Below are 27,019 nucleotides of genomic sequence, written 5' to 3'. Positions count from 1 at the left end.
ACTTTAAATATACTTATTTCATAGTCTCCTTTAGACTGCTCTGTCATTTCTAGTTCTTGGTTACTAATTCTGTTTGTGCATTCTGCTCCTTTTCTCTCAAAGATCATTTTCTTATGGGGTTTTCAGAAACTTTGTGAGCTTCTTTAGAAGTTATGTATTTATTTATTTCTCCCTATAGGAATCTTTTGGCCCTGGGCTTTGAAAGTGTTTCTGCAGAGTGACTTTTCCTGAATTCTGCTGTGGTCCTAGTGGTTTTACCTTCCCAGACTAGCCTTTATGTTAATGTCTTGGGTTATATCCCTTTCATTTCATGTGTAGTTTAAACCTGGACCCCTTATCTAGGTGTGGCACACATGTGGGATTTCAGTTCCTCTAGGGCAGGGGTCAGCAAACTATGTCCAAGAGCCAAACAGTGCCCTGCCCATTTGTTTGTGCACTGTCTATGGGTGCTTTGGCATTCCAGTGGTAGAAGTGAGTGGTTGTGATGAGAAAGTATGGGAACCCTATTGTAGGGTGATTTTTTCCCCAACTATCCAAGGGTTTGGGCAGATGTCAAGCCTCTTTGCAGCTTTCCCAACTTATGAATCAATTCCCTTTGCATGTACTGGGCAGCACTTCAAGGATCCCGGCTTTCTGCAGGATCTGTTGAGAGTGTTAGGACCCCATAGCCCTTCTCCCCATATTCTGATAAGGCCCCAGTGCCACTCCCCAGGCTCTGTGTCTGGCCCAATACCCATGGAACCTGATGTGGTGCCAACTCCCATGGCTGCCCTGGCTTTCAAGTCTCTTTGTTTCTGGCTTCTGGGCATTTATTTTTCTTTTAAGCTCATTCAATTTTTTGGTTACATTTTGTTTCATATTATATGCATTTGCAGAAAATGGAAAGCTCTTTTATCTTGTGGCTAAACAGTAAATTCCCAATTCTATTGTTCATCACCAGATTTAATTCTATTTTAGAACGAGTTGCAGAAGTTCATGGATGTTACATTTGAGAAGATTCAAAACACAAATCAAGCTCTAAGAATGTTGAAGAAATTTGAAAGGTAAAAGTTTCAAGAAATTGTCTATTTTCTAAAATTGGGATAGTTTAGCTTTCATTGTTGTTATTCCTATTATTATTTCATATTCTGATGGAAAGGAAAAACTCTCTTGGCAATTTGGGTTACAAGGTCATAGTTTTTAAGTTTTTCAGAGGATTAATCCTTTTAAGGATTCAGGATTTATTTTATTTCTGCAAATAGAGAATACTCTTAGCTTTGAAGTACCTTATGACTGCCTATAAGAATATTTCCTAATGTATAGATAATTTGAAAAAAGTCTTCCCAAGTTAGTAGTTTTGCCAACATTTTATGGATGAGTTTTATTTTTGTTCTTTTAATATTCCACATACATATCTCATTCTTTTCCATTAGCATTTAAAAAAATAAATATTAATAAATGAGATTACTAGATATTTTTATTGCATATTTTACTTATTTTATTCCATTAATTCAAGCTTTTAACTTTTTAAAAAAAAAAATCAGGTTGAATATACCTAATCTTGGTATTGATGACAAATATCGACTTATCCTTGAGAACTATGGGGCTGACATTGATATGATTTCAAAGCTGTATACAAAGCAGAAATACGACCCTCCTCTGGCTCGAAACCAGCCTCCCATTGCTGGAAAGATTTTGTGGGCCCGCCAGCTCTTTCACAGGATTCAGCAGCCCATGCAGCTTTTCCAGCAGCATCCAACTGTGCTAAGCACGGCAGAAGCCAAACCTATAATTCGCAGTTACAACAGGATGGCCAAGGTCCTCCTGGAGTTTGAGGTCCTCTTCCACAGGGCGTGGCTTCGGCAAGTGAGTCCCTAACTTTATACTCTTCCCATTGTTGGAACCATGGGAGCCCCTCCTCTAGCATTTGACAGTGTTGTTTCTGTAGAAAGCTGGATTTGTAGGTATTTTGTAAGGCAGATGGGTAGAATCTAAGCATTCAGAGTGTAATATGTCCACAAAGAAAAATAATTATTAGGTTTGAAAAAAAATCACAAGCCAGGTAACAGAACCCCATTTTTAATTTAACTGACAAACTCCAAAGTGAGAAGGTCTTGTCTATTGGTTGCTATACCCAATCTATTAGGATATCTTCCTTTTTAAAATTCATTCAGATCCTAAATGTGTCAGTAAATACCAGTACATCTGTTAAACAAAGTCTTACATTTTCTTTGGTTGTACAACTGGTTAATCATAGCATATCCTACCAATACCTGTATTTCTTTGTAGGTTGTCAGGATGCGATGGCTCCATAGCTGTGTTCATTGTTTTTCTAGATAAGTAAAAACTGAGTTTAGGAGATTTTATGAAACTTTTATTAGGGAGAATAATAGAGTAGGCATGAAGGTATCAAGTAGCTAAATGGCTTTTGAGATGTCGCTACTGTTGCAGTGTCCACTTATTTATCAGTGTGAGAGTCATTGAAAGGTTTTATTGAATTGACTGCCCAACATCACCACCAAGAACTTGAAGGCTATTTTATGAGACTGGATTTAGGAGAAGAGTGAGTGATCTTATTGCCCTTAATTTAGGAAACTCAAATCCATGGAACAACACTTAATGATCCTTATTCCCAGATATGGCTGAGCCAGATACTCTGTATGAACTGAACTTTCTAATAGTAGTGATGTTGGTTTCTTCCCACAGATTGAAGAAATTCATGTAGGTCTTGAGGCTTCATTGTTGGTGAAGGCCCCAGGCACAGGGGAATTGTTTGTAAACTTTGACCCTCAGATATTAATCTTATTTAGAGAAACAGAGTGCATGGCCCAGATGGGTCTGGAAGTCTCTCCATTGGCAGCTTCCCTCTTCCAGAAACGAGATAGATACAAAAGGAACTTCAGTAACATGCAGGTATACTACGTTTATTTTTTTCCCCCTTTCTTGGCTAGCTCTGGAATGTATTATAAAAAAATATGGCAATGTGTCATATTCAAGGAGCAGAAAGTGGCCAGGATGAATGGAGTGACTGAGGGGACAGTGCCATGGGGTGCGGCTGCAGAGTTGACTGGGGCCAGGCCATTTCAGGTCTTGCAGGCCAAGTTGAGAAGCTTGGGTTTTATTTTGAGTGTACCAGGAAACCATTGGAGGATTTCGAGCCACTGAAAAAGGCACAGTCTGTTTTTATAATAAAAGTTATTCTTACTGCTGGGCGGAAAATGGATGTTAAGGGGGACAAAGGTATCAGTGGGAAGCCAGTTTGTGAAGTGTTGCACTGGCCCTGGATGAAGATGAGAGCTTGAACTAGGATGACAGCAGAGTTGTTCGGAGAATTTAGAGTTATGTCAACAGTCGGGTTAGGAGAGAACTTGGGAATAATTCCTCTGCTTTAGGTGTGAGCAATTCAATGAATTAAAGTAGGAGTGCCATGGAGTGCTGTGTGGGTTGTGTTCTTTATAACTTGCACAATACCATGCAGGGGCCCTGACTGTAAGTTCAATGTATGGAGATAGCAAGAACCAGAACTAGTGTATTTGGGGCAGCAGGAGGGAATCACTAGTTCCCAACTGAGTACAAGATAGTTTCTAGACAGCCAAGTGGCAATGTTGTCCATGCAGTTGGATATGTAAGTCTAGAGTTCAGTGGAGAAGCCAAAGTTGGAGGCATACTTCTGAGAGTTATCAGAATATCATTTTTATTTGGTGTCATTGTCCTGGATGAGATCTCTTAGGGGAGAGAATACAGACAGAGAAGAATGGAGGGCCACTGGACCAAGCATTGGGTTGTTCCAATATTAACAGATCTGAAAGAAGAAGACAGATGTGCACATAAAACAGAGGATTGACCTTTGAGCTGAGAATAAACCAAGTGTCAAGGAAACCAAGGATGGCAGGGTGCGGTGGCTCACGCCTGTAATCCCAGCATTTTGAAAGGCTGAGACCGGCAGGTCACCTGAGGTCACATGTTCGAGACCAGCCTGGCCAACATGATGAAACTCCGTCTCTATTAAAAATACAAAAATTAGCCAAACATGGTGGCATGTGCCTGTAATTTCAGCTACTTGGGAGGCTGAGGCAGGAGAATCTCTTGAATCAGGAGGCGGAGGTTGCAGTGAGCTGAGATTGCGTCACTGCACTCCAGCCTGGATGACAGAGCGAGATCTTTCTCAAAAAACAAACAAACAAACAAAAAACAAACAAAGGAAGCCAAGGGTATGAAAAGGCTACAGAGAGAGGGACTGGTCACCAGTGACAAATGCTGCTACCCAGGGGATGAAAAAGGTGAGATCAGAGATGCAGCCATGGAATCTGACAACATGGAAACCGTTGTTAAAATTTCATAGTGGTTAACATCACATGACAATACTAAGTCCATGCACTTGCATTGTATTTTACATTTAAAACCATCTTTGTGCTCATTATCTCATTTGATCTTTTCTACCACCATGTTAGGTAAGTAGGACAGAATGCTATTATTTTATTTCATAGATGAAAAAACTGTGGCTGAGAGAAGTTAAAAGATTTGGCAAAGGTCTGATAGCTAGAAAGTGGCAGAAGTAAGACCAGAACCCAGACCTGTAGTGCACTGTCTTCTCACCACTTCGTGTCATATTAAAAAGTTGTATTGGCAATAGACAGATGTTCCTCAAATGTAGACTCGTAAAATACCAGTCAGCATGTTGGGAGATATCCTTTTAGACTGTTTCACATTAGGAAACTCACTTAGTCAATTTACATATTCATAAAGAAAATCATATTTTTACTAAGAAACCATAATTATACGATTATGAAATTACTGATAATTTAACTTGATTTGCAGAGTTGTTGTTTCGATTGTCTGTTTTGGGCAACAAACACTTGTAAGCACATTGAAGTGTTTGCAATAACCATATCATGACTTTATGGGTAAACAACTTGAGTGGGGCTTGGCTAGATGATTCTTCTGTTCCATGTATTGTTGACAAAGGTTGTTTATTGGTATTCAGCTGGCAGATGTTCAATCTTTAAGCTCCAAGAAGGGCTCTTCCAGTGTCTGTTTCTTTCCTGTGAACAGGCACATCTATACATGGCCTTCTAGTATGGAGGCCTCTGGCTAGTAGAATTTCTTATATGGCAGCTCAGGGTTTCAAGAACAAGCACTACAGTGAACAATAAAGAAGCCACATGGTCTTTATAATAGCCTCAGGTGTCTCATAGCATCATCTCTGTTGTACTCTGTTGGACTGTAAACCTACCCAGATTCAAAGAAAGGGGATATGGTCCCCACCCCATGAAGGGAAGAGGATCAAAGAATGTTTTAAATGACAATTCAAGGGAGTAAATTATCATCTGGTTAACATTTATTATCTTGGAGGTTGAGAGTTAAAAGTTCCTGCTCAACATGTGTAGCTGGTCCAGGCAGATCTATTGGCAGGTTTAGGGGACCATCTGAAGTGTTGCAGAGTTATCGTGCTGAATATTTGCTAGAGCTTTCAGGTCTCTGTGGACATGCCAAAGTAACTGAGAATTTGTTTCTTCACCTATTCCTTGGAAGACAGTTTAACTAGAAAGAAACGACCAAGTACAGGCTAATAGTTACAAATATAGGTTCTGAAGCCAATTTAGTCTGGATTCAAATCATTATCTTTGGGTAAATGACTTCACCTTCTAAGCCTGGGTTTCTCTTTTGTCAAAGCAGTTGAGTAATACCTTCTGGGATTAAAGGTGGGAAGTAGAATGCTTGCTAGAAGCAGATTCTGAGAACTGCTTCCAGATAGAATAACTGGTGGACATTGAAAAAAGACAAGCAATGGATACAAGTTTCAGGAAATGTGTAAGTAGCTGCTAATAGAATCAGAAAATTTAGACTTTTCTAAAGCGGCTTTTATGGACATTGAAAGAATCTTATAGAAATTGTGGAAAAACATTATATGAGGAAAGGATTATGAGGTCCACTTGGGAAATACGGAGTTTAACAAAATTTTCAAAGCCTTGCAAGGCTTCTTACTTCCTTAAGCAGGTTTCTAAGAATCATTAATATTAGCTGTGATCACTCAAGAGGGGAGATATTGTATGGAGCATTTAAAAAATTTATCTATCAAAGGGCCATTTTTCTTACAGAATCTCTTTGGTCTAGTACTCCAGGCAGAACAGTTTGGAAAACATGAATCTGTTATCAAGGTAATACCAACATGCACATAGATGGTCTTAATACCAACTGTATTTATGAGGCACATTAAAGTTAGTTTCTTACAATTAATGATTATTAATATTGACATGGTCACATATGAACAAAATATTGACACAGTTTGACATTCTATAAATAATACTGACACAGTTCGACATTATATACATTTCACTGAAAGATGAGAATCTCCATTTCAGATGAAAAGTCCTTCCGATAACAACTAATTCGTTTGATAGATATTGATTTATTATCTCCTATGTGCCGGGCACTGGTTCAGGCTCACTGGACAAAGCAGACAAAATTCTTGTCCTTGTAGAACTTATAGTCTAACTGGGTAAGACAGAAAACGAACACTGTAAGCAGGCAAATTAATATAGTCTGTTGTAATAAAGTGATAGTTATTGTGGACAAAAAAGGGGGATAAAATGTGTGAGTGGGTTTGGTGGTGGTTTATAATCTTAAACAGGTAGTCAGGATGGGTATAATTGAGAAAGTATAATTTGAGTAATTATTTGAAGGAGGTGCAAAGGCCCTGAGGCTCAGGATCAGAAAGGAAGACAGTCAGGCAAGTGCAGGTAAGAGAGGGAAGGAGTGTTTGGAGATGAGATCAGAGAAGTAATGGGACAAAATTGGGTAGATCTTTCTAGACCAAGCACCTATCCAAGTCCTTTGTCTAAAAGTTTGTGGCTCTGAATTAAATGGGAGGCTGTGTAACCGTGTGAGCAGAGGAGTAACATGATCTGAATTCTCATTTTGAAAGGATCATTTTTGCTGCTAAACTGTACCTAGACTTATTGGGAGGGTGAGTGGAAGCAGAATCTGACTTGCTTTCCACATTTGCAGTTACTGCCATCATTGGCTCCTACCTAAATTATTGGGATGGTCTACCATTGTCTCTCTGCTTCCACTCACCCTCCCAGTAAGTCTAGATACAGTTTAGACAGCAAACAAGGTATCCTAATGGGTTACCTGTGTGCATGAGAGTAAAAGAGGAATCAAGGATGACTCTGGCTTTTGACCTGTGGACTGGAAGGATAAAGTCACTATCAGCTGAGTTGGAGGATGTGCTGGGAAGAGGTTTTGGGAAAAGAGCAAACTTTCAGTTTGGGACTTATTAAGTTTGAAATATCTGTTACATATTGATGTGGAAACTTTGGGAGGCTGCTGCCACTTGTGAATCTAGACTTTCAGGAGTGAGATCTGGGCTGGAGATGTAAATGTGTTTGTTTCTAGCATCTGGATGAAATTCAAAGCCGTGACACTAGTTGAAATCAACACTGGTTCCCCGTGTGCTTTGGGTCTTGGCAACAAGATTTGGCCTATAATCCTAGCACAGGGCTGAGGTAGACCTCTGGTGACCCAGATGTTTTGGGTGATGGGTGTGGTCTGCAAGAGGTTCCCAGAGGAGCAACATGCGTGTCGTACCAGTGTGCAAAGAGGAACAAACAAGCCTGGTGATGCGCAGGGGAAGGTGCCATTCCCGTGTCTCTGCATGGTTTAGAAAAATTATTGGCCTTAGATGTTCTTCCTTTTTAGGCTGTGTAGGAGGTAAGGCACTCTTAGTCTTAAATTCTTGTTCATCTTCAGTTGTATTTTTTTGGGTTAGGAATTTGTAATTATGGAGAGAGTCCTTGTCTTCTTTTCTTTGTATTGTTTTGGCTACTCTACTTGCCAGGCTATTAGAGCCCTACAGTTTGACCCTAAATAAAAGTAGTCATTTTGTATAAAACATGAGATATTAACAGACATTAGAAGTGAGATATTCATTGATTGCTTACCACCAACTTCATTGCAGATGATGCTAGCTGAATATCAGAGAGTGAAGTCAAAAATCCCTTCTGCCATTGAGCAACTGATTGTGCCTCACTTGGCCAAAGTGGATGAAGCTCTCCAACCCGGCTTGGCTGCACTGACCTGGACATCACTGAATATTGAGACATATTTAGAAAACACTTTTGCAAAGATCAGTAAGTCTGCCTGAATAATTACTACCTCTGAATTCTAAAGGCTGAGTTCCTAACATCTGTTGTATAATTTCTTATAAATATGGAGATATAAATAATGAAATGGGGAGTGTTATTCTTAAGCTGTTTCATAAGGAATTGTTCCAAAGCATGTGAATTCAGTAATTTCCTGGAAACTATAAATATTCACTATTTAATTTTATCCCCAGAGATTAACCACATATTTTCATTTATTTGTATTTTTGGACATTAGGATTTAAAGTATCTTTAGAGTTATTCAGCTTTTTATATAAATAGGTTAGTATATTTTGAGAGCTTGATTTGAAAGATGTAGAGATTTGGATAGGTTACAGTGCTGAACAACAGGATAAATGGGAAATATTTAAAATAACACAATTTTCATTAAAAAGAGATATAATAGTCTAAAATATATGTAAGGTAGTATATTCCACAAAATGCGATTTTCTGGAATGTGTACAGGTATGTTGTAAAGAAGGGCTCAAATATGTCTGAGAAATCCAGGAGGAGCAGTTGGACAGGTTTCTTTGCTGGACGGCTTTTCAGAGCCTTTAACATGTCCGTGTCCATTAGGTCTCCAAAAGTGGCCTTTTGTGTGTGGTATTTCCCAGAATTCCTTGGCTGTCTTCTAGGAGGACACGTTAACACCTTACATATCTTCTGTGGCAGGCAGTGTAGCACAGTTTGGAACGTGGTAATGTTTTTTTTTTTTTTTCTCAGAAAGACTTAGACATTGCTATTCTCCTTTCCTAGCCAGTGTCTTACACCCTCTCCTCTTCATGGCCCAATCCTCCCCGCTCTTATAGCTTAAGAGTAAGTCTTGCCCCCAGAAGCCTACTCTGATGACTCTGCCTCCTGTGACCACTTCCTTCTGTGACCTTCTGTTGGATTCCTATTTGGGACCACAGACTTGATATTTTGGTTGTGTCTTCTAATGGTTTAGTATAGTTTCATCTTTCTCCTTAAACAGACTGCAAAGGGCCTGAACATCAGGCTGTTTAATTTTTTAACTTTTTATTGTAAATTGATACTTTATAATGGTATAGATTTGTGGATTCTGTGAAGAGGGGGTTGCGTGGGGAAAAACTGATGGGGTACAAAATGGTGTTACGATTTATGAATGCAATGTGAAATAATTAAATCCAGGCCGTTTCCTTTTCACACTTGTTTTATGTTATTCTCAGTTGAGTGTATAGTAGACACCCATATACTTGCAGATTCATAATTGCAATAATTTTATATAGTTAGTCTCTCTTCATTTTTTTATCATTGTAACCCCAATCCTACCCCTCAAGCCCATTACCTTATTTCTGGATACCTCTTCCTGGGCTTTCCTTTTAGATAGCTGTCATGATGCCTCCTTTTATCTTTCTCTCTCTCCCCGCACTCTGCCCCTCAGGTCTCTCTCTTGTTCTGGTATTTATGGCTGTTAACAAAGTACCTAGTCTATTTATAATCTAAATTGTCAAGAGCTTGTCTTTTCAGGAGGTTTTCACTGTACTTTCCTTAGGTTCCAGAAGGTCCAGCTATTTACATAGCCAGGTGCTTTATATTTAGGAATATTTGAGAAGTACTGGGTTGGAGGGGAGTAGAGCGAGAAATTATGGTTGATCCCATACCTCACCTTTGTTGTGCTTTATAGATTGGGAGCTGGACTCAAAAACAAATGATAATGGAGTTTTTGAATATGAATGAATATCAAGCCAGAGATGCTAAATGGCTTTTAATATTACAGAGGTGTAAGAAATAACAATGAGTTTAGAACCCAATTTCCTTGTTCTAAATTAATATTTCTTCCAAAATAAATATTTCTCCCCAGGAAATAAAACAAGAGGAAATTGGCTAAAATTTCCTAAGGAGGAACTTATGAAATGTATAACAACTTCATAATGAGAGTTACCATAATCAAATTAGAGCAGGTGACCAAGGTAGAATTTAGTAACATCCTTCCTTTAGAACGTTAGTATTAGAGTATTAACAATTTGAATGTTTTATTAGAAAGTTAGCTGGAGACAAGCTAACTAGTTAGTTTCTAGAGAAACTTCTTGTTCTTGTTTTCTATTATGTTTTTCTTTTTGTAATTTAAGGAACTAAAATAGAACAAAGATTAAGTTTCTTTGAGAGGAAACTATGTAAAATCTCAAGAGCATTTGGATTTTTTATTGGATTGGTGAGCCAGTCCTACTTACAGGTTGTCATTTGCATCATACATTTAAGAGAGTATAGATAATTTGGGACACTCTCCACATAACATAATCCTTAACTTGAGCACATCTGCAAAATCCCTTTTGCCATAAAAGGTAACATTCATAGGAGATTAGGATGTGGACATCCTTGGGGACTATTTTTTTTTTTTCAGCTCAACACAGATGTCCTTAAAGATGAAGCAGTCTGTTGGAAAGAGTAGAGAATTGTATTGCTCACACATACTTAAATGAAAGTGTTGGCTCTCTTTTGGTATTGAATCAATTTACCAGGCAGAACTATTTGGTATCTTGAGTAGCCTCTTTAATAATTAGCTTAGAAACAATAGAAAACTTTAAGGATTTTATTCTTTAGGAAATAAAGGTATTTATTTAAGGAAGTGTTTACATCTCTGATACATCATTGGTATGTAACATTGACTTTCCTGTATTCAATGTCAACTTTATTTTCCAGAAGAAAGGAGTATTAGAAAAAGAGAAATCTTACTGCATGGCACTGTTGAAAAATGTATTCCCCTTAGATGGATATCCATTAGTAATGCTTCCTACTTTTGATGTGCAGTTGTTACTTTGCTTCAGAGTCGGCCTTTGCATCAATTGAACTTAGCATTCAATATTACTTCAGCATAACTAAAAAAATTGTACCCTATGATATTTACAGTGAAAGAAAAATTAGGGAACTTTCACGGTAGTAAAATTTGTTGAACACTTCTTGTGGAATAGGAACTGGGTTAAATGTTGAAGATGTAAGGATAAAAAAATATGAATTCCAAAGAAGATAAGACACATGGGTAGACAATCTGCAGAATGGAAGGCTGTTCCATCCGTGGTTTTACAGAAGGAGGGACCACTCCAGTGCACAAGGATTCACCCAGGGCCTCTGCGGGGAAATGCACTTGAGCCAGATCTTCAAGTATGAGTGAGAGTTAGGCAGGCAGGGGCTGAGAAACTGGTTACAGAGAAGGAATGATGGCCCCAGGAAACAAAACAAAAGAAAATTGGCTAAAATTCCCTAAGGAGGCATTTATAAAATGTATTAAAACTTCATAATAAGAATTATCATAAATTAGAACGGGCTACCAAGATAGACTTTCTATTCTCCCTACAGAATATTCGTATTAGAGAGTCAACAATTTGGATATTTTGTTAGCGACAACCAAGTGTGAAACAGTGGGGATCGGGGGGACACATGTAACTGTGAATCTTTAAAGCTGATTTTACTACTGTCATTTAATCAAGTGTTGATTAAAAAAAAAAAAATGCTTTACTTAATCTCTTTTATTTACTTTTATTTTTTCCCAAAGAGGACCTGGAGTTGCTGCTTGACAGGGTCAATGATTTGATTGAGTTCCGCATTGATGCCATTCTAGAAGAAATGAGCAGCACGCCTCTTTGTCAGCTTCCCCAGGAGGAGCCGCTTACCTGTGAAGAGTTTCTCCAAATGACAAAGGTCATTAAAGGCTTGATTTTTTTGTTTAAAGTTTTTTGGTGATTCATTTTCCTATAAAGGTCACTTTTTTGAAGTTTAAATTAGATTTTTTTTCTCTACTTGCAATGCTCTGTGATAGATGTGGTTCAAACATGAAATCTTCTGACAATAATTAGCCAATGAAGAGAAATGTATGTAAGTAAACAGTCACTTAGCTATGAGGAGCACATAATTTCAGATCAGTAGCAAAGAAATTGCCATAGAACACACTTGGAATTTTTCCTTTCTTTTTTTTTTTTTTTTTGAGACGGAGTCTCGCTCTGTCGCCCAGGCTGGAGTGCAGTGGCCGGATCTCAGCTCGCTGCAAGCTCCGCCTCCCGGGTTCATGCCATTCTCCTGCCTCAGCCTCCCGAGTAGCTGGGACTACAGGCGCTGCCACCACGCCTGGCTAATTTTTTATATTTTTAGTAGAGATGGGGGTTTCACCGTGTTGGCCAGGATGGTCTCGATCTCCTGACCTCGTGATCCGCCCGTCTCAGCCTCCCAAAGTGCTGGGATTACAGGCTTGAGCCACCGCGCCCGGCCTAGTTTTTCCATTTTTTAATGAAGGATAGAGCTGTCTTGCAGAAGTGCTTCTCATCAGCTAGGGTTAATTAACAAAAGAATTGTTCTGAACAGCTTCTAGACAAAATTTCTTCTTTAAACATTTTTGGTGAGGGGGGTTTCCCAAACTGGTGTTCTATAGCACACAATTCTGGAACCATTGCTGGGAATCCTGAGAGAGGTAGGGAGTGAGTGCAAACTGCTTAGGGTGAAGGCTGTGCTTACAGATCCACTACACATTAACAGATTAAGATAAAGGCCCTCAGAAGATCTCCGTTTAACTTTTTTTTTGAGAGACGGATTCTTGTTCTGTTGCCCAGGCTGCAGTGCAGTGACATGAACTCAGCTCACTGCAGCCTCTGACTCCCGGGTTCAAGCAATTCTCCTGCCTCAGCTTCCAGAGTAGCTGGGACTACAGGCACATGCTGCCACACCTGCCTAATTTTTTGTATTTTAGCAGAGATGGGGTTTCACCATATTGCCCAGGCTGGTCTCAAACTCCTGAGCTCAGGCAGCCTGCCCACCTGGCCTTCCCAAAGTGCTGGGATTATAAGTGTGAGCCATTGCACCTGGCCCTTCATTTAACTTTTCGTAGCTCATTATTTCTCCAACACATTTGCAAATGGGACACTTTCTTCCCTGTGCCAGGAGCAAGCTCCTGGGAGCAGCGCTCCACGAAGTGCCCCTTCAGGCATGTCATGTTAGTGTCATTTACAATATTCCCAGTGGGCATCCTGAGGATAAGGACTCCTCGATCATGATTCTAATACGGTGTGTCGGGGTCTCCAAGACCACCCCCACTAGGAGGACTCACGGAACTCAGCATGTAGTTGCACTGCCCTGACGTAGTTAAGAGACGCAGCTGGATCATAAGGAACAAAGACAGGTGGTGTCTGGGGAGTCCCAGTCCAGGCTTCCTCATGCTTTCTCCCTCCTGTGAGGCTTGCCTGGAGCTCACTGTCCCCTCTGTGCAAAGTTTCTGCCCAAGGAAACCTATTAGAGACTCGGCCCAAGGTTCTTACTGGGTCTGGTCACACACTGTGCTTAGCATGGACCAGAATTCCAGACTCCCAGAAGGAATCCGGTGTTCAGCATAAGCTACATTGTGTGCACAAGCAGTTTAGGCACAGCGAACTAGTCATCTTATACTCAAAACTTACTGTCTACATGTTAGAAATTTCTAGTCCCTCCTCCTCACATTCACTAACTGTGGGTACACCGAACCCTCCCCTTGTTCTCCCGGATCGTTTAAGAAACGATCTCTTCCTCTGAAAAATCACTTGCCTCCATGGTTTTACTCTTACCCCTTTTCTGATGATTGTTTTATAAAAATACACTTGTTTTCAATTTAAAAGAAAGCCTTAGAATATTTTAAAAATGGAAAGAAACTAGTATTTTAATCAATTATGCCATCATTATTATAATATTAATGCATTTTAAGCTTTGTAATAAAGTTGTGAGCTCTACTCCATATATATCAGGTTTTGAATAGTACTTTTTTCTCCCAGTTAACATTTTCTCACAAAATATTCTTCATGTTGCTACGTGGCTTTCATAGGCAGCCTTTTAATGGTGCCTTCAGAATATTCTACTGTGTTGATATACTGTAATTTACTTACCAGTTTCTTATTGCTGAACCTTTAGATGGCTTCCAAAGTTTTGCTAATTTGTGAAGAGCTGCAGTGAATATATGCATGTATCATGTAGTTTCTTCTTTAATATTATTCCCTCCTCCAAAATAAAATTATTGTGTCCGAGAGTATGGCCTTACTGGATGGCTCTTGATATTGGTAGCCAAATTGCTTTTCTAAAGGATGTTATCAACTTACAATGCCACCAGCAATGCAGTAGTACCAGTTTCACTTCCAACAAACACTGTTTCATTATAGTTTCCTACTTTTAGTTTAAGTAGCAAAATTGTGGAACCCAATTTGAATTTGCATTTTTGATTACCAATATAGGTATTAGTAAATCATTTCTCTTGAATGTGTTTATTTTTCATAATTCACTTATGGAGAAAAATGACAAAGATGATGGAGACAAAGAGTTACCTGACAGAAAGTTGTGATTTTATGTCCATGGTCAATGATGGCTTCTGTGGTTAGATTTGGAGGGAGGGAGTGAGAATGCAAAGCCGTGGGAACATTTCAGGGGAAGAACATGCAGGCAGAGAACAGCATGTGCAAAGGCTCCGAGGTGGAAGCACGTTGCAGCTGGTGAAAGGTGTTGAGTTGAAGTACACTGGGTGTTCATATGCTCAGGTGGAAAATCAATAGAGAGGAAGAAAGGGGTAGGCTTGGTTTCTGAGGAAGCCAGAGAAGCTGTGATTCAGAACTCAGGTTGTGGAGTTAGCCTTGAATAAAAGGAGAATGATTGCATTCACTGAAACAAGAGGAAAAGGGGCTCCTGATGGAGGCCGATTTGTCTTCTGCATGAGGGCAGTGGGAGTTGTTTGAGTCCCTGTGTCATGACCTCCATTTGCTTTGTGCTGTAGAAATCAGGGTCATTCTTTGAGTGTGATAAGGAAGGATGGTATAATGATTTGAGGACACAGAGATTTGAAGACACAGCTGTTACGGAGCTTGGTAGAGGGAAGTGGCTATAGTCATGTAGAATGATTCCCGAGTAGCATTAGGGGCCAGTTTGAGTTTGGGGACCATGAATTCCCAGTGCCAAGCATCTGCATCACCATGACCTATGCGTGCCGGTGGAGAGGGTAAGTCACCTGGTTCATTTGGGTTGGGCTTCTCCTGGGTGGGGCAGTGGAAGGTTCAGAGAGTGATGGATTAAAGGATATTAATTAGCACAATAATGGTTGAAGTGTGAAATCATGTTAGGAGAGGGCATGAAGCAGGGAGTAAGGGTGAAGAGACCTGGAGAAAACGTGGCATCTAGTGGGTTCCTGGTTTGCCAGAGCTGAAGCATCATGGGAATGAGGAAATGGTGGAGCTCCACGCTGATTATTCAAGGAGGACACCATTCAGGATTCAAAGACAGGTCTTTTTGGTGGGTTTCAGCTTTCAGATGTCATCATGGAGGTTAGTTGTTGAAATGAAGCAGGATAAGTGGAGGCAGCATCTTTCAGCTACTTTATTTGTCCTAGGGGATATTTTAATGAGTCTATTTATTCTTTTTCCTCATTGTGTTTATATTCTGCTTTGTTAATTTCTATGCTGTTTACATTTTTATGGTTATGCCTTCTCACAGAGAGAAAGAGTTAAGAGATGTAAAAAACGTTGTTGGAACTATGTTAGTCTTTGAGAGGTTATCAATCTCATCTTCTAGAACCCTCAATACAAAGGAATTTTGTGATTTCAAACACGTGTTTGTGTTACTGAGAGGGCTGAAAGAGCTGCAAGTTACTTGAGGATTCCCTGTGAGAGCTGGCCCTGAGAATGGAGACCACATATGTGTTTCTCTCCAAGGTAGAGTCAGAGGACTTAAGATTCAGACTTTAAAAAAAATTAGTGTTCTCTCAGAGAACTGAGGAGTTAGCTTACATAGAATGAGATGACTAACCTTTGCGAATGTTTAGGTCCTGTGGATGCTTGTGATTTTCCAACGAATAATAATAACGAGCACTTCTTGTGTGCTTACTTTATGCCAGGCACTGCTCTTAGTGTTTTACTTGCATTTGTTTTATAGAATACTTGCAAAAACTACAGTGAGTTCTACTATTATCACTATTATACATATGAGGGACATGAGACTGAGAAGGATTTTCAGGATCATGCAGAGCAAGGATTTGAATCCTAGTTTCAAGCCGTATAAGTTTAAAGATGTATAATGCTGGAACTTGGAATGGAGCCGGACACTGTGCCTAACTGACAGTCTATTGTTTCACGGGCTTACTTTCCGACTAGGTGGTAAATCACTGATTCTGTCTGTATCATCCATCTATAACTATCCGTCTACCTAATCTCCTCCAGAATTGATCACCATGCCCCAAATCATGTTAGTTTATATTTATTAAATCCATTATTGAGAAATGTACAATATAGTTAGAGGGGTGGGTAATGTCTTTGAAATTAATGAGGGGATGACTGTGGTTTGTTGGCAAAGACAAGGAGAGAAAGAAGGGTGGCTGGATCCGATTTATGTGATATGAAGGAAATGTGATGGGAAGAGAGGCTGCTGATGGCTTTTGAAGGTATTTTCTCTACTGATGGAGAAGTGCCTGTAATTTTGGTCCATCTACACTGATCCACTTGGTTCCCTTGTATTTAACACTGTCCTTTACAGGACGCCTGGCGTGTGCTAGTGTGAAGGATGTGGCCAGGCATCACTGGGGCTAAAATCTCACCTGGAGGCTGAGCCACAGCATTCCTTCCACTGATTCTGTGCTCTCAAGGGCCAGATAAACAATATACCACTGTGCTATCTTTTTTTTTTTTTTTTTTTTGGTTAGGATCTTTGTGTAAATGGTGCACAAATACTACATTTTAAAAGCTCATTAGTGGAGGAGGCAGTCAATGAGCTTGTAAATATGTTGCTGGATGTGGAAGTTTTATCTAAAGAAGAAAATGAAAAAACATCCAATGAAAATAGTGTTAATTACAAAAATGAAAATTCAGGTAAGAGATGGGGTAATGAAAGGGTCTTGTTTTTCTATGATATTTACTAAAAACTAAAACTGAATTTTCTACATAGCAATTAATTTCATACTTCTATAAACATCCTTTCAATTTTCTAATGATATGTATAAATCTGAAATTATGGCCCTGAACATATTTTAGTGACTCTATCTGGTTAATTCTTACTACTTTTGGTTAAACTATGCAAACATGCACTTTTCATTGGCCCTTGTTAGCTTTCTTTGCATTTATGTATGGGTGGGTGTTTTATTTTACCTTATCAATAGAGTTGGATGGATTATTGATTGGAATTCCCCTCGGAGAGCATCTAGACTGAGCAAACCTTTTGCAGGACAGAGGAGAGCACTGAGATATGAAGAAGGGAAATTATCCCCCCAAAGGTTTAGGGCTGTTGGTGGGAAGTAGCACCAGAACCCAGGCCCTTGGGGGCCAGTATAGCTTTTTCAGTTCCTGCCTCTCTTGTTGGCTGTTTTCTCATACTGAGAAGGAGATGCCTCCATCAATCCATCTGGTTCCTGATTTCCTCCTCCTACTTTTTGATGTCCTCACTTCCTAAGAAGTGTGAGGTTTAAGTGATATTAAACTTGCATGTAATTTATGCTTTAGTTGCAACAAATGATTCTATCTATCTGTCTGTCTGTCTGTCTATCCATCCGTCTAACTTATCGCTATCTCTTTCATCTTGTAACAGCAAAAAGAGAAGAAGGAAATTTTGACACCTTGACATCATTCATTAATGCCAGAGCCGATGCCCTGTTTTTGACGACAGTGACGAGGAAAAAGAAAGAAACTGAGATGTTAGGGGAAGAAGCCCGCGAGTTGCTCTCTCATTTCAACCATCAGAACATGGATGCTCTTCTGAAAGTTACAAGGAATACACTAGAGGCCATTCGCAAACGCATTCTTTCCTCTCACACAATTAACTTCCGGGGTAATAATCTCATATGGTTTGCTTAGTGGATGATCAGGCATAGTTGCTGGTATGTGTGTGTGTGCGCACTTATGCATGCGTATGTTCCTGTTAAAATTAAATAATTAAAAATATCCATCATTTATTTTTTTATTTTTATTTTTATTTTTGGGACGGAGTCTCACCCTGTCTCCCAAGCTGGAGTGCAGTGGGACGATCTTGGCTCACTGCAGCCTTCGCCTCCTGGGTTCAAGTGATTCTCTGGTTTAGCCACCCAAGTAGCTGGGAGTAGCTGCCATGGCTGGCTAATTTTTTGTACGTTAGTAGAGACGGGGTTTCACTGTGTTGCCCAGGCTGGTTGCGAACTCCTGAGCTCAGGCAATCTACCCGCCTCAGCCTCCTAAAGATTCAGGCGTGACTCACTGCACCTGGCCATATCCGCCGTTTATTTAGTGCCTTCTTGTAATTTTAAACATTATGAACTTGATCATCCCAACAATTCTATTAAGTAGATACTATCTTTACTCTCATGTTAAATCAGAGAACTAGAGCACAGCACAGGGAGGTTAAATAGTTTGCTTAAGCTTTTGTTAATAACATGAAAATTGGTAGTACGTTTAGTCTTTTTGTAATAAGATGAAAATATATAAAATTATTTTAATTGGTGAAAGAAAAAGGTACATACTTTAAAAGAAGTTATATGGAAAAGATTCTTTCATTGTTAAATCATTAGGTTTGTTAGCCAGTCTTACAAAGTGGAAACATCTTACTAATGTCACACTCTTCAAAGGATATTTATGTATTTTACTATTTTTATGCTAATTTAGTACTTTCTAGCTGGTTTCCTCATTGTCAGTAGCATCGTCTTTTCCTCAGCACAGTTCAGAAATAGGTGATGTATTTCTCAGGTGGGCCACAAAAATCCGTCAAATCTAGAGGCATCCTGAAATTAAATTTTAAGTTAAAAATGGTAAAAAGAAAACAAATCATAATAATTAATGAAAACTCAAATAATAGGATAATAAAATCTTTTTATGTATCTTGAGTATTGGCATTTGAAGGAAAACATCTTTAATTAAAAGTGGGTAAATAAAAGTGGAAACTCTGAAAGATTTTTGTTTGTTTGTTTGGTGCCATGGCGTATTATGTTTTACTTCATTCAGGATGGAGGATAGTTCTTTCCTTTGACACAGGGTTATTATTAGAACTTAATAAATGTTGGCTGATCGGCTAAGTATTCAATCACAATTATTTATCAGCTTCTGTATGACAGATATTTGCAGCTACATAAAGTTATGTAGGATACCCAGGCACATATACGTACATGTGTATATCTACATACCTGTACCTGTGTTCCACCTTTAAAGCTCCTTCAATATGAGTGGCAAATTGTGCTTTATTTCCTTTCCTTTTTTTTTTTAACTACTCCACATGTGGATTTTACACACCATGGTAGGAAAGATCTATGTTTTATCTGAAATTCCAATGTGGTTATTTGTTCTCACTTTGGCTTATGCCGATAGTCTTGTTCTTCATTCCTGGCTTACTTAGTTACATTTAACTAATTTGTTGGCATCCTGTTATTTGGAAGAATCATCTTTAATATTTTAGAGAAGCGTTTGTAATTTAGCCTGATCCCACACAGTGCGTTTCTTTGTGGAGAGTATTCTAAGAAGCTGTAAACAGCAAAAAATGCCTTGGGTTCCCCTGAACTGCTTTGTTATATTGAGCAATACCAGATCCTCCATGAGTTTTAATTGACTCATTCATTCAACAAGTATTTATTGGATTTTATACCTATTATGTATTGTTTTAATTCTTATGGTTACAAAGGAAGCGAATCTTATTTTAAATTAAAAATGTGAATTATTCCTTGTTTTGGGTTAACTCAGACAGTAACAGTGCCTCTAACATGAAGCAGAATAGTCTGCCCATTTTCCGGGCAAGCGTCACTCTGGCCATTCCCAACATCGTCATGGCCCCTGCCCTGGAAGATGTACAGCAGACCCTGAACAAAGCCGTGGAGTGCATCATCAGTGTCCCTAAGGGGGTCAGACAGTGGAGCAGCGAACTGCTGTCCAAGGTGGGTGTGGGGTGCAGAAATGGTTTCATATGGAAACCAATTCTTTCACAGATGGGACAGAGCTGAAAAATATCCTTTTACTTTGTAGAAAAAGATACAAGAAAGAAAAATGGCTGCTTTGCAGAGTAATGAAGACAGTGATTCTGATGTTGAAATAGGAGAAAATGAACTTCAAGGTAAATGTTCTTTTAGTCTTTTAAAAGAGGCATTGTAAATCAACATTCATTGAGCTTAAATGTTTTTTAACCCCTCCATGTAATTCTCAATTTATTTTAGATCAGAATATTAATCTATGAGCCAATTTGAAGTTGACAAAGTATCAAGGTCCATGTATTTTAATATCATACTTTTAGTTGACTTCCGTTAATATGGTGAATCACATTTATTCATTTGCATATATTGAACAAATCTTGCATCCAGGGGATAAATTTCACTTAATCATGACAAATGATCTTTTAAATGTACTGTTGGATATAGTTTGCTAGGATTTTGTTGAGGATTTTTGCATTTATGTCCACCAGTGATATTGGCCTGTAGATTTTAAGAATTGTAGTGTCTGTGACTAGCTTTGGTATCAGGGTAATGCTGGCCTTGTAAAATGAGTTTGGAAGTATTCCCTTCTCTTTAATTTTTTGAAGTGCTAGAGAAATATTGGTATTAGTTCTTTGAATGTTTGGTAGAGTTTAGCTGTGCAACCATCTGGTGGTAGGCTTTTTTTTGATGGTAGACTTTAAATTACTGATTTGATCTCTTTTCTTACTATTGGTCTGTTCAGATTTTCAGTTTCTTCTTGATTCCATCTTTTTAGGTTAATTATATGTTTCTAGGAATTTATTCATTTCTTCTAGGTTGGCACAAAATTGTTCTTAGCATTCTCATGATAATTTGTGTTTTTGGGTTATCAGTAGTAATATCTCCTTTCATTTGTGATTTTATTTACTTGAGTCCTCTTTTTTACTTAGCCTAGCTAAGGATTTGTCAATTTTGTGTAGCTCTTCAGAAAAACAACTTTTCGCTTCATTGATCTTTTCTATTGTTTTTCTAGTCTCTATTTCATTTGTTTATGCTCTTATCTTTATCTCCTCCCTTCTGCTAACTTTGGGCTTATTTGTTCTTCTTTCTCTAGTTCTTTGAGTTGTAATGTTAGGTTATGTATTTGAGATCTCTCTCCTTTTTTGACTTAGCTGTTCATTTTGCTATGCTGTTTCCTCTTAGAACTGCTTTTGCTGAATCCAGTAAGTTTTGATATGTCGTGTTTCCATTCTCATTTGTCTCAGGATGTTTAAAAATTTCTCATTTAATTACTTCCTTGATCTGATTTGAGAAGTTTTTTTCAGAAGCATATTGTTTTATTTTCACATATTTAAAACATTTGCATGATTTTTCCTGTTTGATTTTTTTCCTGATTGATTTCTAGTTTCATACGATTGGTTTGGAAAAGATACTTGTTATAATTTGATCTTAAGTTTGTTAAGGAAGACTCGTTTTGTGGTCTAACATATGATCCATCATAGAGAGTGTTCTGTATGCACTCTAGAAGAATGTATTTTCTGTTTCTGTTAGATGGAATATTCTGTCTGTTAGGTATATTTGGTCTAAAGTGTAGTTCAAGTCTAGTATTTCTTTATTGATTTTCTGTTTAGATGATCTGTTCAATCATGAAAGTAGGGTATTAAAATCCCCTACTGTTATTGTATTCTAGTCTGTCTCTCTCTTCAGATCTCTTAATATTTGCTTTATATAGTTAGATGCTCCAATGTTGGGTGTATATGTATTTACAATTATAATATCATTTTGAAGAATTTATTGCCTTATTATTATATGATGATCTTTGTTTCTTTTTATACTTTTTGATCTGAAGTCTATTTTGTGTTTTCATTTATATGAACTATATTTTTTCATCCCTTCACTTTCTATCTATGAGTGAACTTTAAGGTGGAATGAGTCTCTTGTAAGCAGCGTATAGTTGGGTCTTTTTGTGGTCTTTTAATCCATTTGGCTACTCTATGCTTTTTGATTGGCATATTTAATATATTTACATTCAAAGTAATTGTTGATAGGTACAGACTTACTCTTGCCTTTCTGTTCATTGTTGTCTGGTTGTTTTGTAGATCCTTTGTTTTTTTTTTTTTCCTTTGCGATTTGATAGCTTTCTATAGTGATATATTTTGGATCTTTTTTTTTCTTTTGTGTATCTGTTGTAGCCTTTTGTTTTGTGTTTATCCTGAGGCTTACATGAAACATTGTTATACTTATTATAGGCTATTTTAAGTTGGTAACAACTTAATTTTGATTGCATATACAAATTGTATACTTTTACTCCCCACCTTATACATTTTAAGTTTTTTGATGTCATACTTTACATCTTTTTATAATTTGTATCCCTTAATAAATTTGTGTAGCTCTAGTTGTTTTTAGTAGTTTTGCCTCTTAACTTTTTTACTGGAAATATTAATGATTTACCCAGCACCATTACAGTACTGTAGTGTTTTGGATTTGCCAATATACTTACTTTTATCAGTGCGTATTATATTTTCATATGTTTTCATGTTACTAATAAATACCTTCTTCCTTCAGCTTAATCTCCATTTAGCATTTCCTGTGAGGTGGGTCTTGTGGTGATAAACTCTCTCAGCTTTTGTTTGTCTGAGAAAGTTTATACCATCCCTTTGATTTTGAAAGATATTATTGCTGGATATAGTATTCTTAGCAGTTATTTTATTTCAGTATTTTGAATATATCACTTCACTCCCTTCTAACCTGCAAGGCTTCTGCTAAGAAATCTACTGGTAGTCTTATGAATATTCTCTTACATACAATGAAACACTTTTCCCTTGCTACTTTCAACATGAACTCTTTCTTTATCTTTAGCTATTGACAATTTCATTATAATGTGTCTTGGTGTGAGTGTTTTTGAATTAATCTTATTTAATGTCCTTTGGGCTTCCTGGAGCTGGCTTTCTATTTCCTCCCCCAGGCCTGGAATTTTTTGCCCTTATTTCACTGAGTATGTTTGCTCTCTCTTTCTTTTCTCTTTCTGGCAAGCCAATAATTCATAAGTTGTTCCTCTTGATGGTGTCCCATAAGTCTGTTAAGATATCTTCATTCTTTTTATTTTTTGCTCCTCAGATTGGATGATTTTTCAGTGACCTCTCTTTGAATTCACTGATTTTTTTTCCTTCTGCTTGATCTAGTCTTCTGTGGAAACTATTAAATTTTTGTGTTCAGTTATAGCATTCTTCAGTTCTATATTTGCTGTTTGGTGCTTTTTTTTACTTTCTGTCTTTGTTGAAGTTCTCAGTTTGTTTTTATATTTCTGTCTTGATATTGGTAAGGATCTTTATGGATATTACAGATGGTCCCTGACTTACAATGGTTTGGCTTCACATTCTTTTTGACTTTAATGGGGTTATCAGGATGTAACTTTATAGTAAGTCAAGGAGCATCTGTACTTAGAATAGTTTGACTTACAATTTTTTAACTTTATAATAGGCTTACTAGGGTATTAAGTGCATTTTTGACTTATGATGGATTTATTGGGATGGAACCTCATCATAGGTCAAGGAGCATCTGTATTTTGAATTCCATGTCAGATAAATCACATATGTCCACTTCACTCAGAACAGTTTCTGGAGATTTATTTTTTTATTTTATTTGAACTGTATTTCCCTGTTTTTGTTTATTTTCTTTGACCCTCTGTGTTGGTTTCTGTGTATTATAAAAGACAGCTACCTCTTTCAGTCTTGTCAGACTGCCCTCATGTGGGAGGATCTCACTACTTTGACTAGCCAGAGATTTCAAGATGCCTCTCTAATCTTAGTAACAGACTGCTTTCTCTGATTTTTGTCCCTCCTACCCTGGAGGTTCGGATATGATATGTCCTGTCAGTACCCCTAAGATTGGTAAGGTAGGAGCCAGATTCTCTAGATGTAGCTGGAAATGTTGGCGTGTTGAATGCATGCTCCAATTTTTCCTGTCTTCATCGTGAAGCTGAGCACAGGCATTTATCTTCAGTTCTCTGCATTAAGCCAGAGAGAGGATCTGTGGCAAATGCCTGCAACCATGTTCAGGCTGCATCATCTGATTCTGGGGAGATAAGTGATGGAAATTGGCTCGTTGTACATCCACCTCTTTGTTTTCCATGTTCTATGGCTGCTCAAAAGTGCAAAGACCCACTGACTCCCAGAGCTAGCTAGATCATTAAAGAGACAGTCCTTTGGGTAGGAGCTATAGAAGTTATGGCACTTGGTGCATGTCGTAACTCCTTCCAGAAAGAATGTCTAGGCCTAGGCTTATCACTAGGTGAGCCAGAGGGAAAACTCATGAAGTCTGAGCTCTGGCGCCACCTGCTGGAGGGGTCCTGTTTGTTTGCCTCATTAGCTCTCTGATGTACGGTTTTTTAGAAGCCAGGCCATCAAGTAGCCACTAGGGGGTGTGCCAGAAGCCCCTTCCCAGAAAGAAAATGGAAGCTGCACATTCTTGATCCTTTTCTGCACTGTTCTGAGGGGGTGTAGCACCTGGTAGTGTTTCCACGTCCATTTAAACTTCCTTTCGGTTTTGTGATGTAGGGAAATTCACGTATGCCTAATGCCCTTTCTTCAAGTAGCTAAGAGGTTTAGGATTGAGTCCTTTGGGAGGTGGCTGCAGAAGTTGGGGCACTCAGTGCCTAGCATTAACCCCTTCTGGACAGAAGCAGGAACCTGTTGTTTTTTAAGCCCCTTCTCTGCACTGTTCCTGGGGGACAAAGCCTGTTGAAGTGCTTGTGTGCTCATATTAAATGGCCGCTTCTTCCTGTGGTCTAGAGAGACACAAATGCCAGTCCCATCTGCTCCCAGAGATGGGAGTTTTAGAATGTAGTCCCTTGGGTGGAAGCTGTAAATGTTGGAGCACTTGATGTGAGGGAGAAACAAGGGCCCATGGTTTTAAAGCCCCATTTCTGCACAACTTCCACGGAATGAAGCCTCTGTAAGTGCTTCATGCCTCTGTGAAGCCCTCACTTTTTTCTTGTGGTCTAGAGAGACTCTTGTGTGTCTAATCCACTCCACTCTCAGAGCTGGTGAATTAAGAGCCATGGGGAACCTTAAGAGTTATGGTGATACATGTAAGGTCCAAAGTCTCATTTCCACAGAGAGAAGCTGTGTGTTGCAGATTCCTTTCCCAATTCTCTGGTTCAGTGCCCAGGGCAGGATCCATGTCCAAGTGTGTCTCCACTTTTCCTGCCCATTTGATGTGGATGTGTTTTTGGTTATAACATAAGTAGGAGTCTCTCCATAGGTCTCTGACTTTCTCTCAGATGGAACTGATCTGAGAATGGATGTGTGTTGGGTGTGTCCATGGGTGGAAGGAGAGCCAGGACCTTCTTATTCAGCCATGTTACTGACTTCATTCTTCTCATTCCCCAGATTTTTAACCTCTTTGGCCAATCTCTTATTTGCCCCCAACTAATATCATTGCCTCAGGCAGCTGTGAAGTTAAGCAATTGTTGCTGATAGTGTTTTGACAAATGCCTTGGGGATAGGACTTTTTTTCTCAGAGAGTTCTGAATCAGGTCGAATAAAAATAAACTATTTGAACAAGGTTTTTCCAGGGAACTCCCAGACAGCTCAAAGAGTGAGAATTCTATGGAGGTCCCTAAGGAGCTCCAAGCCCAGGCTGGCCCTTCCAGGGACTGCTAGGCTACTGGTGGGCTTTTTTTTCCCCTCCAGTAATGGTTGTAAGGCTGCTGTTTCTCAAGGCTACCCAGCTACCCTATAGCCAGAGAGCAGCAGTGGGACTAGAGCAAGTCAAAACACCACAAAACTTTCTGTTGTTACCAAGATTCGGCATTGTTCTTGAATAAACACTCTCTGAATTATTGCAAGCTTTGATTAATTTACAGAGTCCTGAAAAGTTGACATTGACAATTCTTTCCATTATTTTCATTGCTTTTATAAAGGAGAAGATTTTCAGAAGTCCTTGCTTTACTATTACAGAAATATCCTCATCTTCTAAAAGTACATCTTGTGCTAGTAGTGTAAAGTTTTCTCTTCTTTTTTTCTTTTTAGATACCTTGGAGATAGCATCTGTAAATTTACCCATTCCCGTGCAAACCAAGAACTATTATAAGAATGTTTCTGAAAACAAAGAGATTGTAAAATTAGTTTCTGTGCTTAGCACAATTATCAACTCCACCAAAAAGGTATGTCAAGAGGGTCTGGCAGCCGGACCTTTTACTTTGCAACCTGCACTTGTGTGAAGGTGATCATCACAAGGTTGTTCTGTATGTAGCCTGGGTCTCACCCACTGTACTTTCTGGGGGCAGCTAATGGCATCTTGTGTGTGCTCAGCAAATGTTTATCTAACTGAAGATCTTTCATTCTAGATTGCAAGGTGAAAGAAAATTATTCCTACTCTCATGCTGTGTTTTGTTTAATGCCTTTAATATCTTCTTTTAATACAAATGAATCTAACTTAAAAAAAATCTACAATGTTCCAAACTACAAGTCAGACTGTTGTTATAATTCACCTTCGAAGAACCAATGATACTAACATATTTGAAATAGAATTGGCCAGGCACGGTAGCTCAAGCCTGTAATCCCAGCACTTTGGGAGGCCGAGACGGGCGGATCACGAGGTCAGGAGATCGAGACCATCCTGGCTAACACGGTGAAACCCCGTCTCTACTAAAAATTCAAAAAAAAAAACTAGCCGGGTGAGGTGGCGGGCGCCTGTGGTCCCAGCTACTTGGGAGGCTGAGGCAGGAGAATGGCGTGAACCCGGGAGGCGGAGCTTGCAGTGAGCTGAGATCCGGCCACTGCACTCCAGCCTGGGTGACAGAGCAAGACTCCGTCTCAAAAAAAAAAAAAAAAAAAAAAAGAAATAGAATTAGTTTGTAGTCATTTTTTCATATTTGAGTAGTCAGGCAAATGTTATAAAATACCAGATAAAAATTTATTTATATTGCCACATAGAAATTAGATGAAACTGAGGGTAAAGAAGATATTAGTACTATCAATATAAACTTGAACTGGAAATGAATGTACATTCAAGGTGATTTTTTCTTTCAACATAATCTCCTCTCAACTTCCCC

General features: G+C 38.7%; 1 protein-coding gene across 2 annotated transcripts in view; it reads left to right on the top strand.

Moving 5' to 3' along the window:
* Positions 1 to 27,019, top strand: part of DNAH5 (dynein axonemal heavy chain 5) — a 319,082-nt gene that overhangs the window by 107,791 nt on the left and 184,272 nt on the right. For both annotated transcript variants that reach the window (XM_026455693.1, XM_026455694.1), the window contains exons 13-22: positions 958 to 1,043; positions 1,524 to 1,845; positions 2,686 to 2,892; positions 7,940 to 8,111; positions 11,635 to 11,780; positions 16,771 to 16,936; positions 17,649 to 17,888; positions 19,760 to 19,950; positions 20,039 to 20,126; positions 25,995 to 26,128. In XM_026455693.1, the coding sequence (XP_026311478.1) occupies positions 958 to 1,043; positions 1,524 to 1,845; positions 2,686 to 2,892; positions 7,940 to 8,111; positions 11,635 to 11,780; positions 16,771 to 16,936; positions 17,649 to 17,888; positions 19,760 to 19,950; positions 20,039 to 20,126; positions 25,995 to 26,128 (1,752 nt within the window). The remainder of the gene's footprint in view (positions 1 to 957; positions 1,044 to 1,523; positions 1,846 to 2,685; positions 2,893 to 7,939; positions 8,112 to 11,634; positions 11,781 to 16,770; positions 16,937 to 17,648; positions 17,889 to 19,759; positions 19,951 to 20,038; positions 20,127 to 25,994; positions 26,129 to 27,019) is intronic.

Source organism: Piliocolobus tephrosceles, chromosome 4 (assembly GCF_002776525.5).
Source record: "Piliocolobus tephrosceles isolate RC106 chromosome 4, ASM277652v3, whole genome shotgun sequence".
Taxonomy (NCBI): domain Eukaryota; kingdom Metazoa; phylum Chordata; class Mammalia; order Primates; family Cercopithecidae; genus Piliocolobus; species Piliocolobus tephrosceles.
This window is presented reverse-complemented; position numbering and strand designations above follow the sequence as displayed.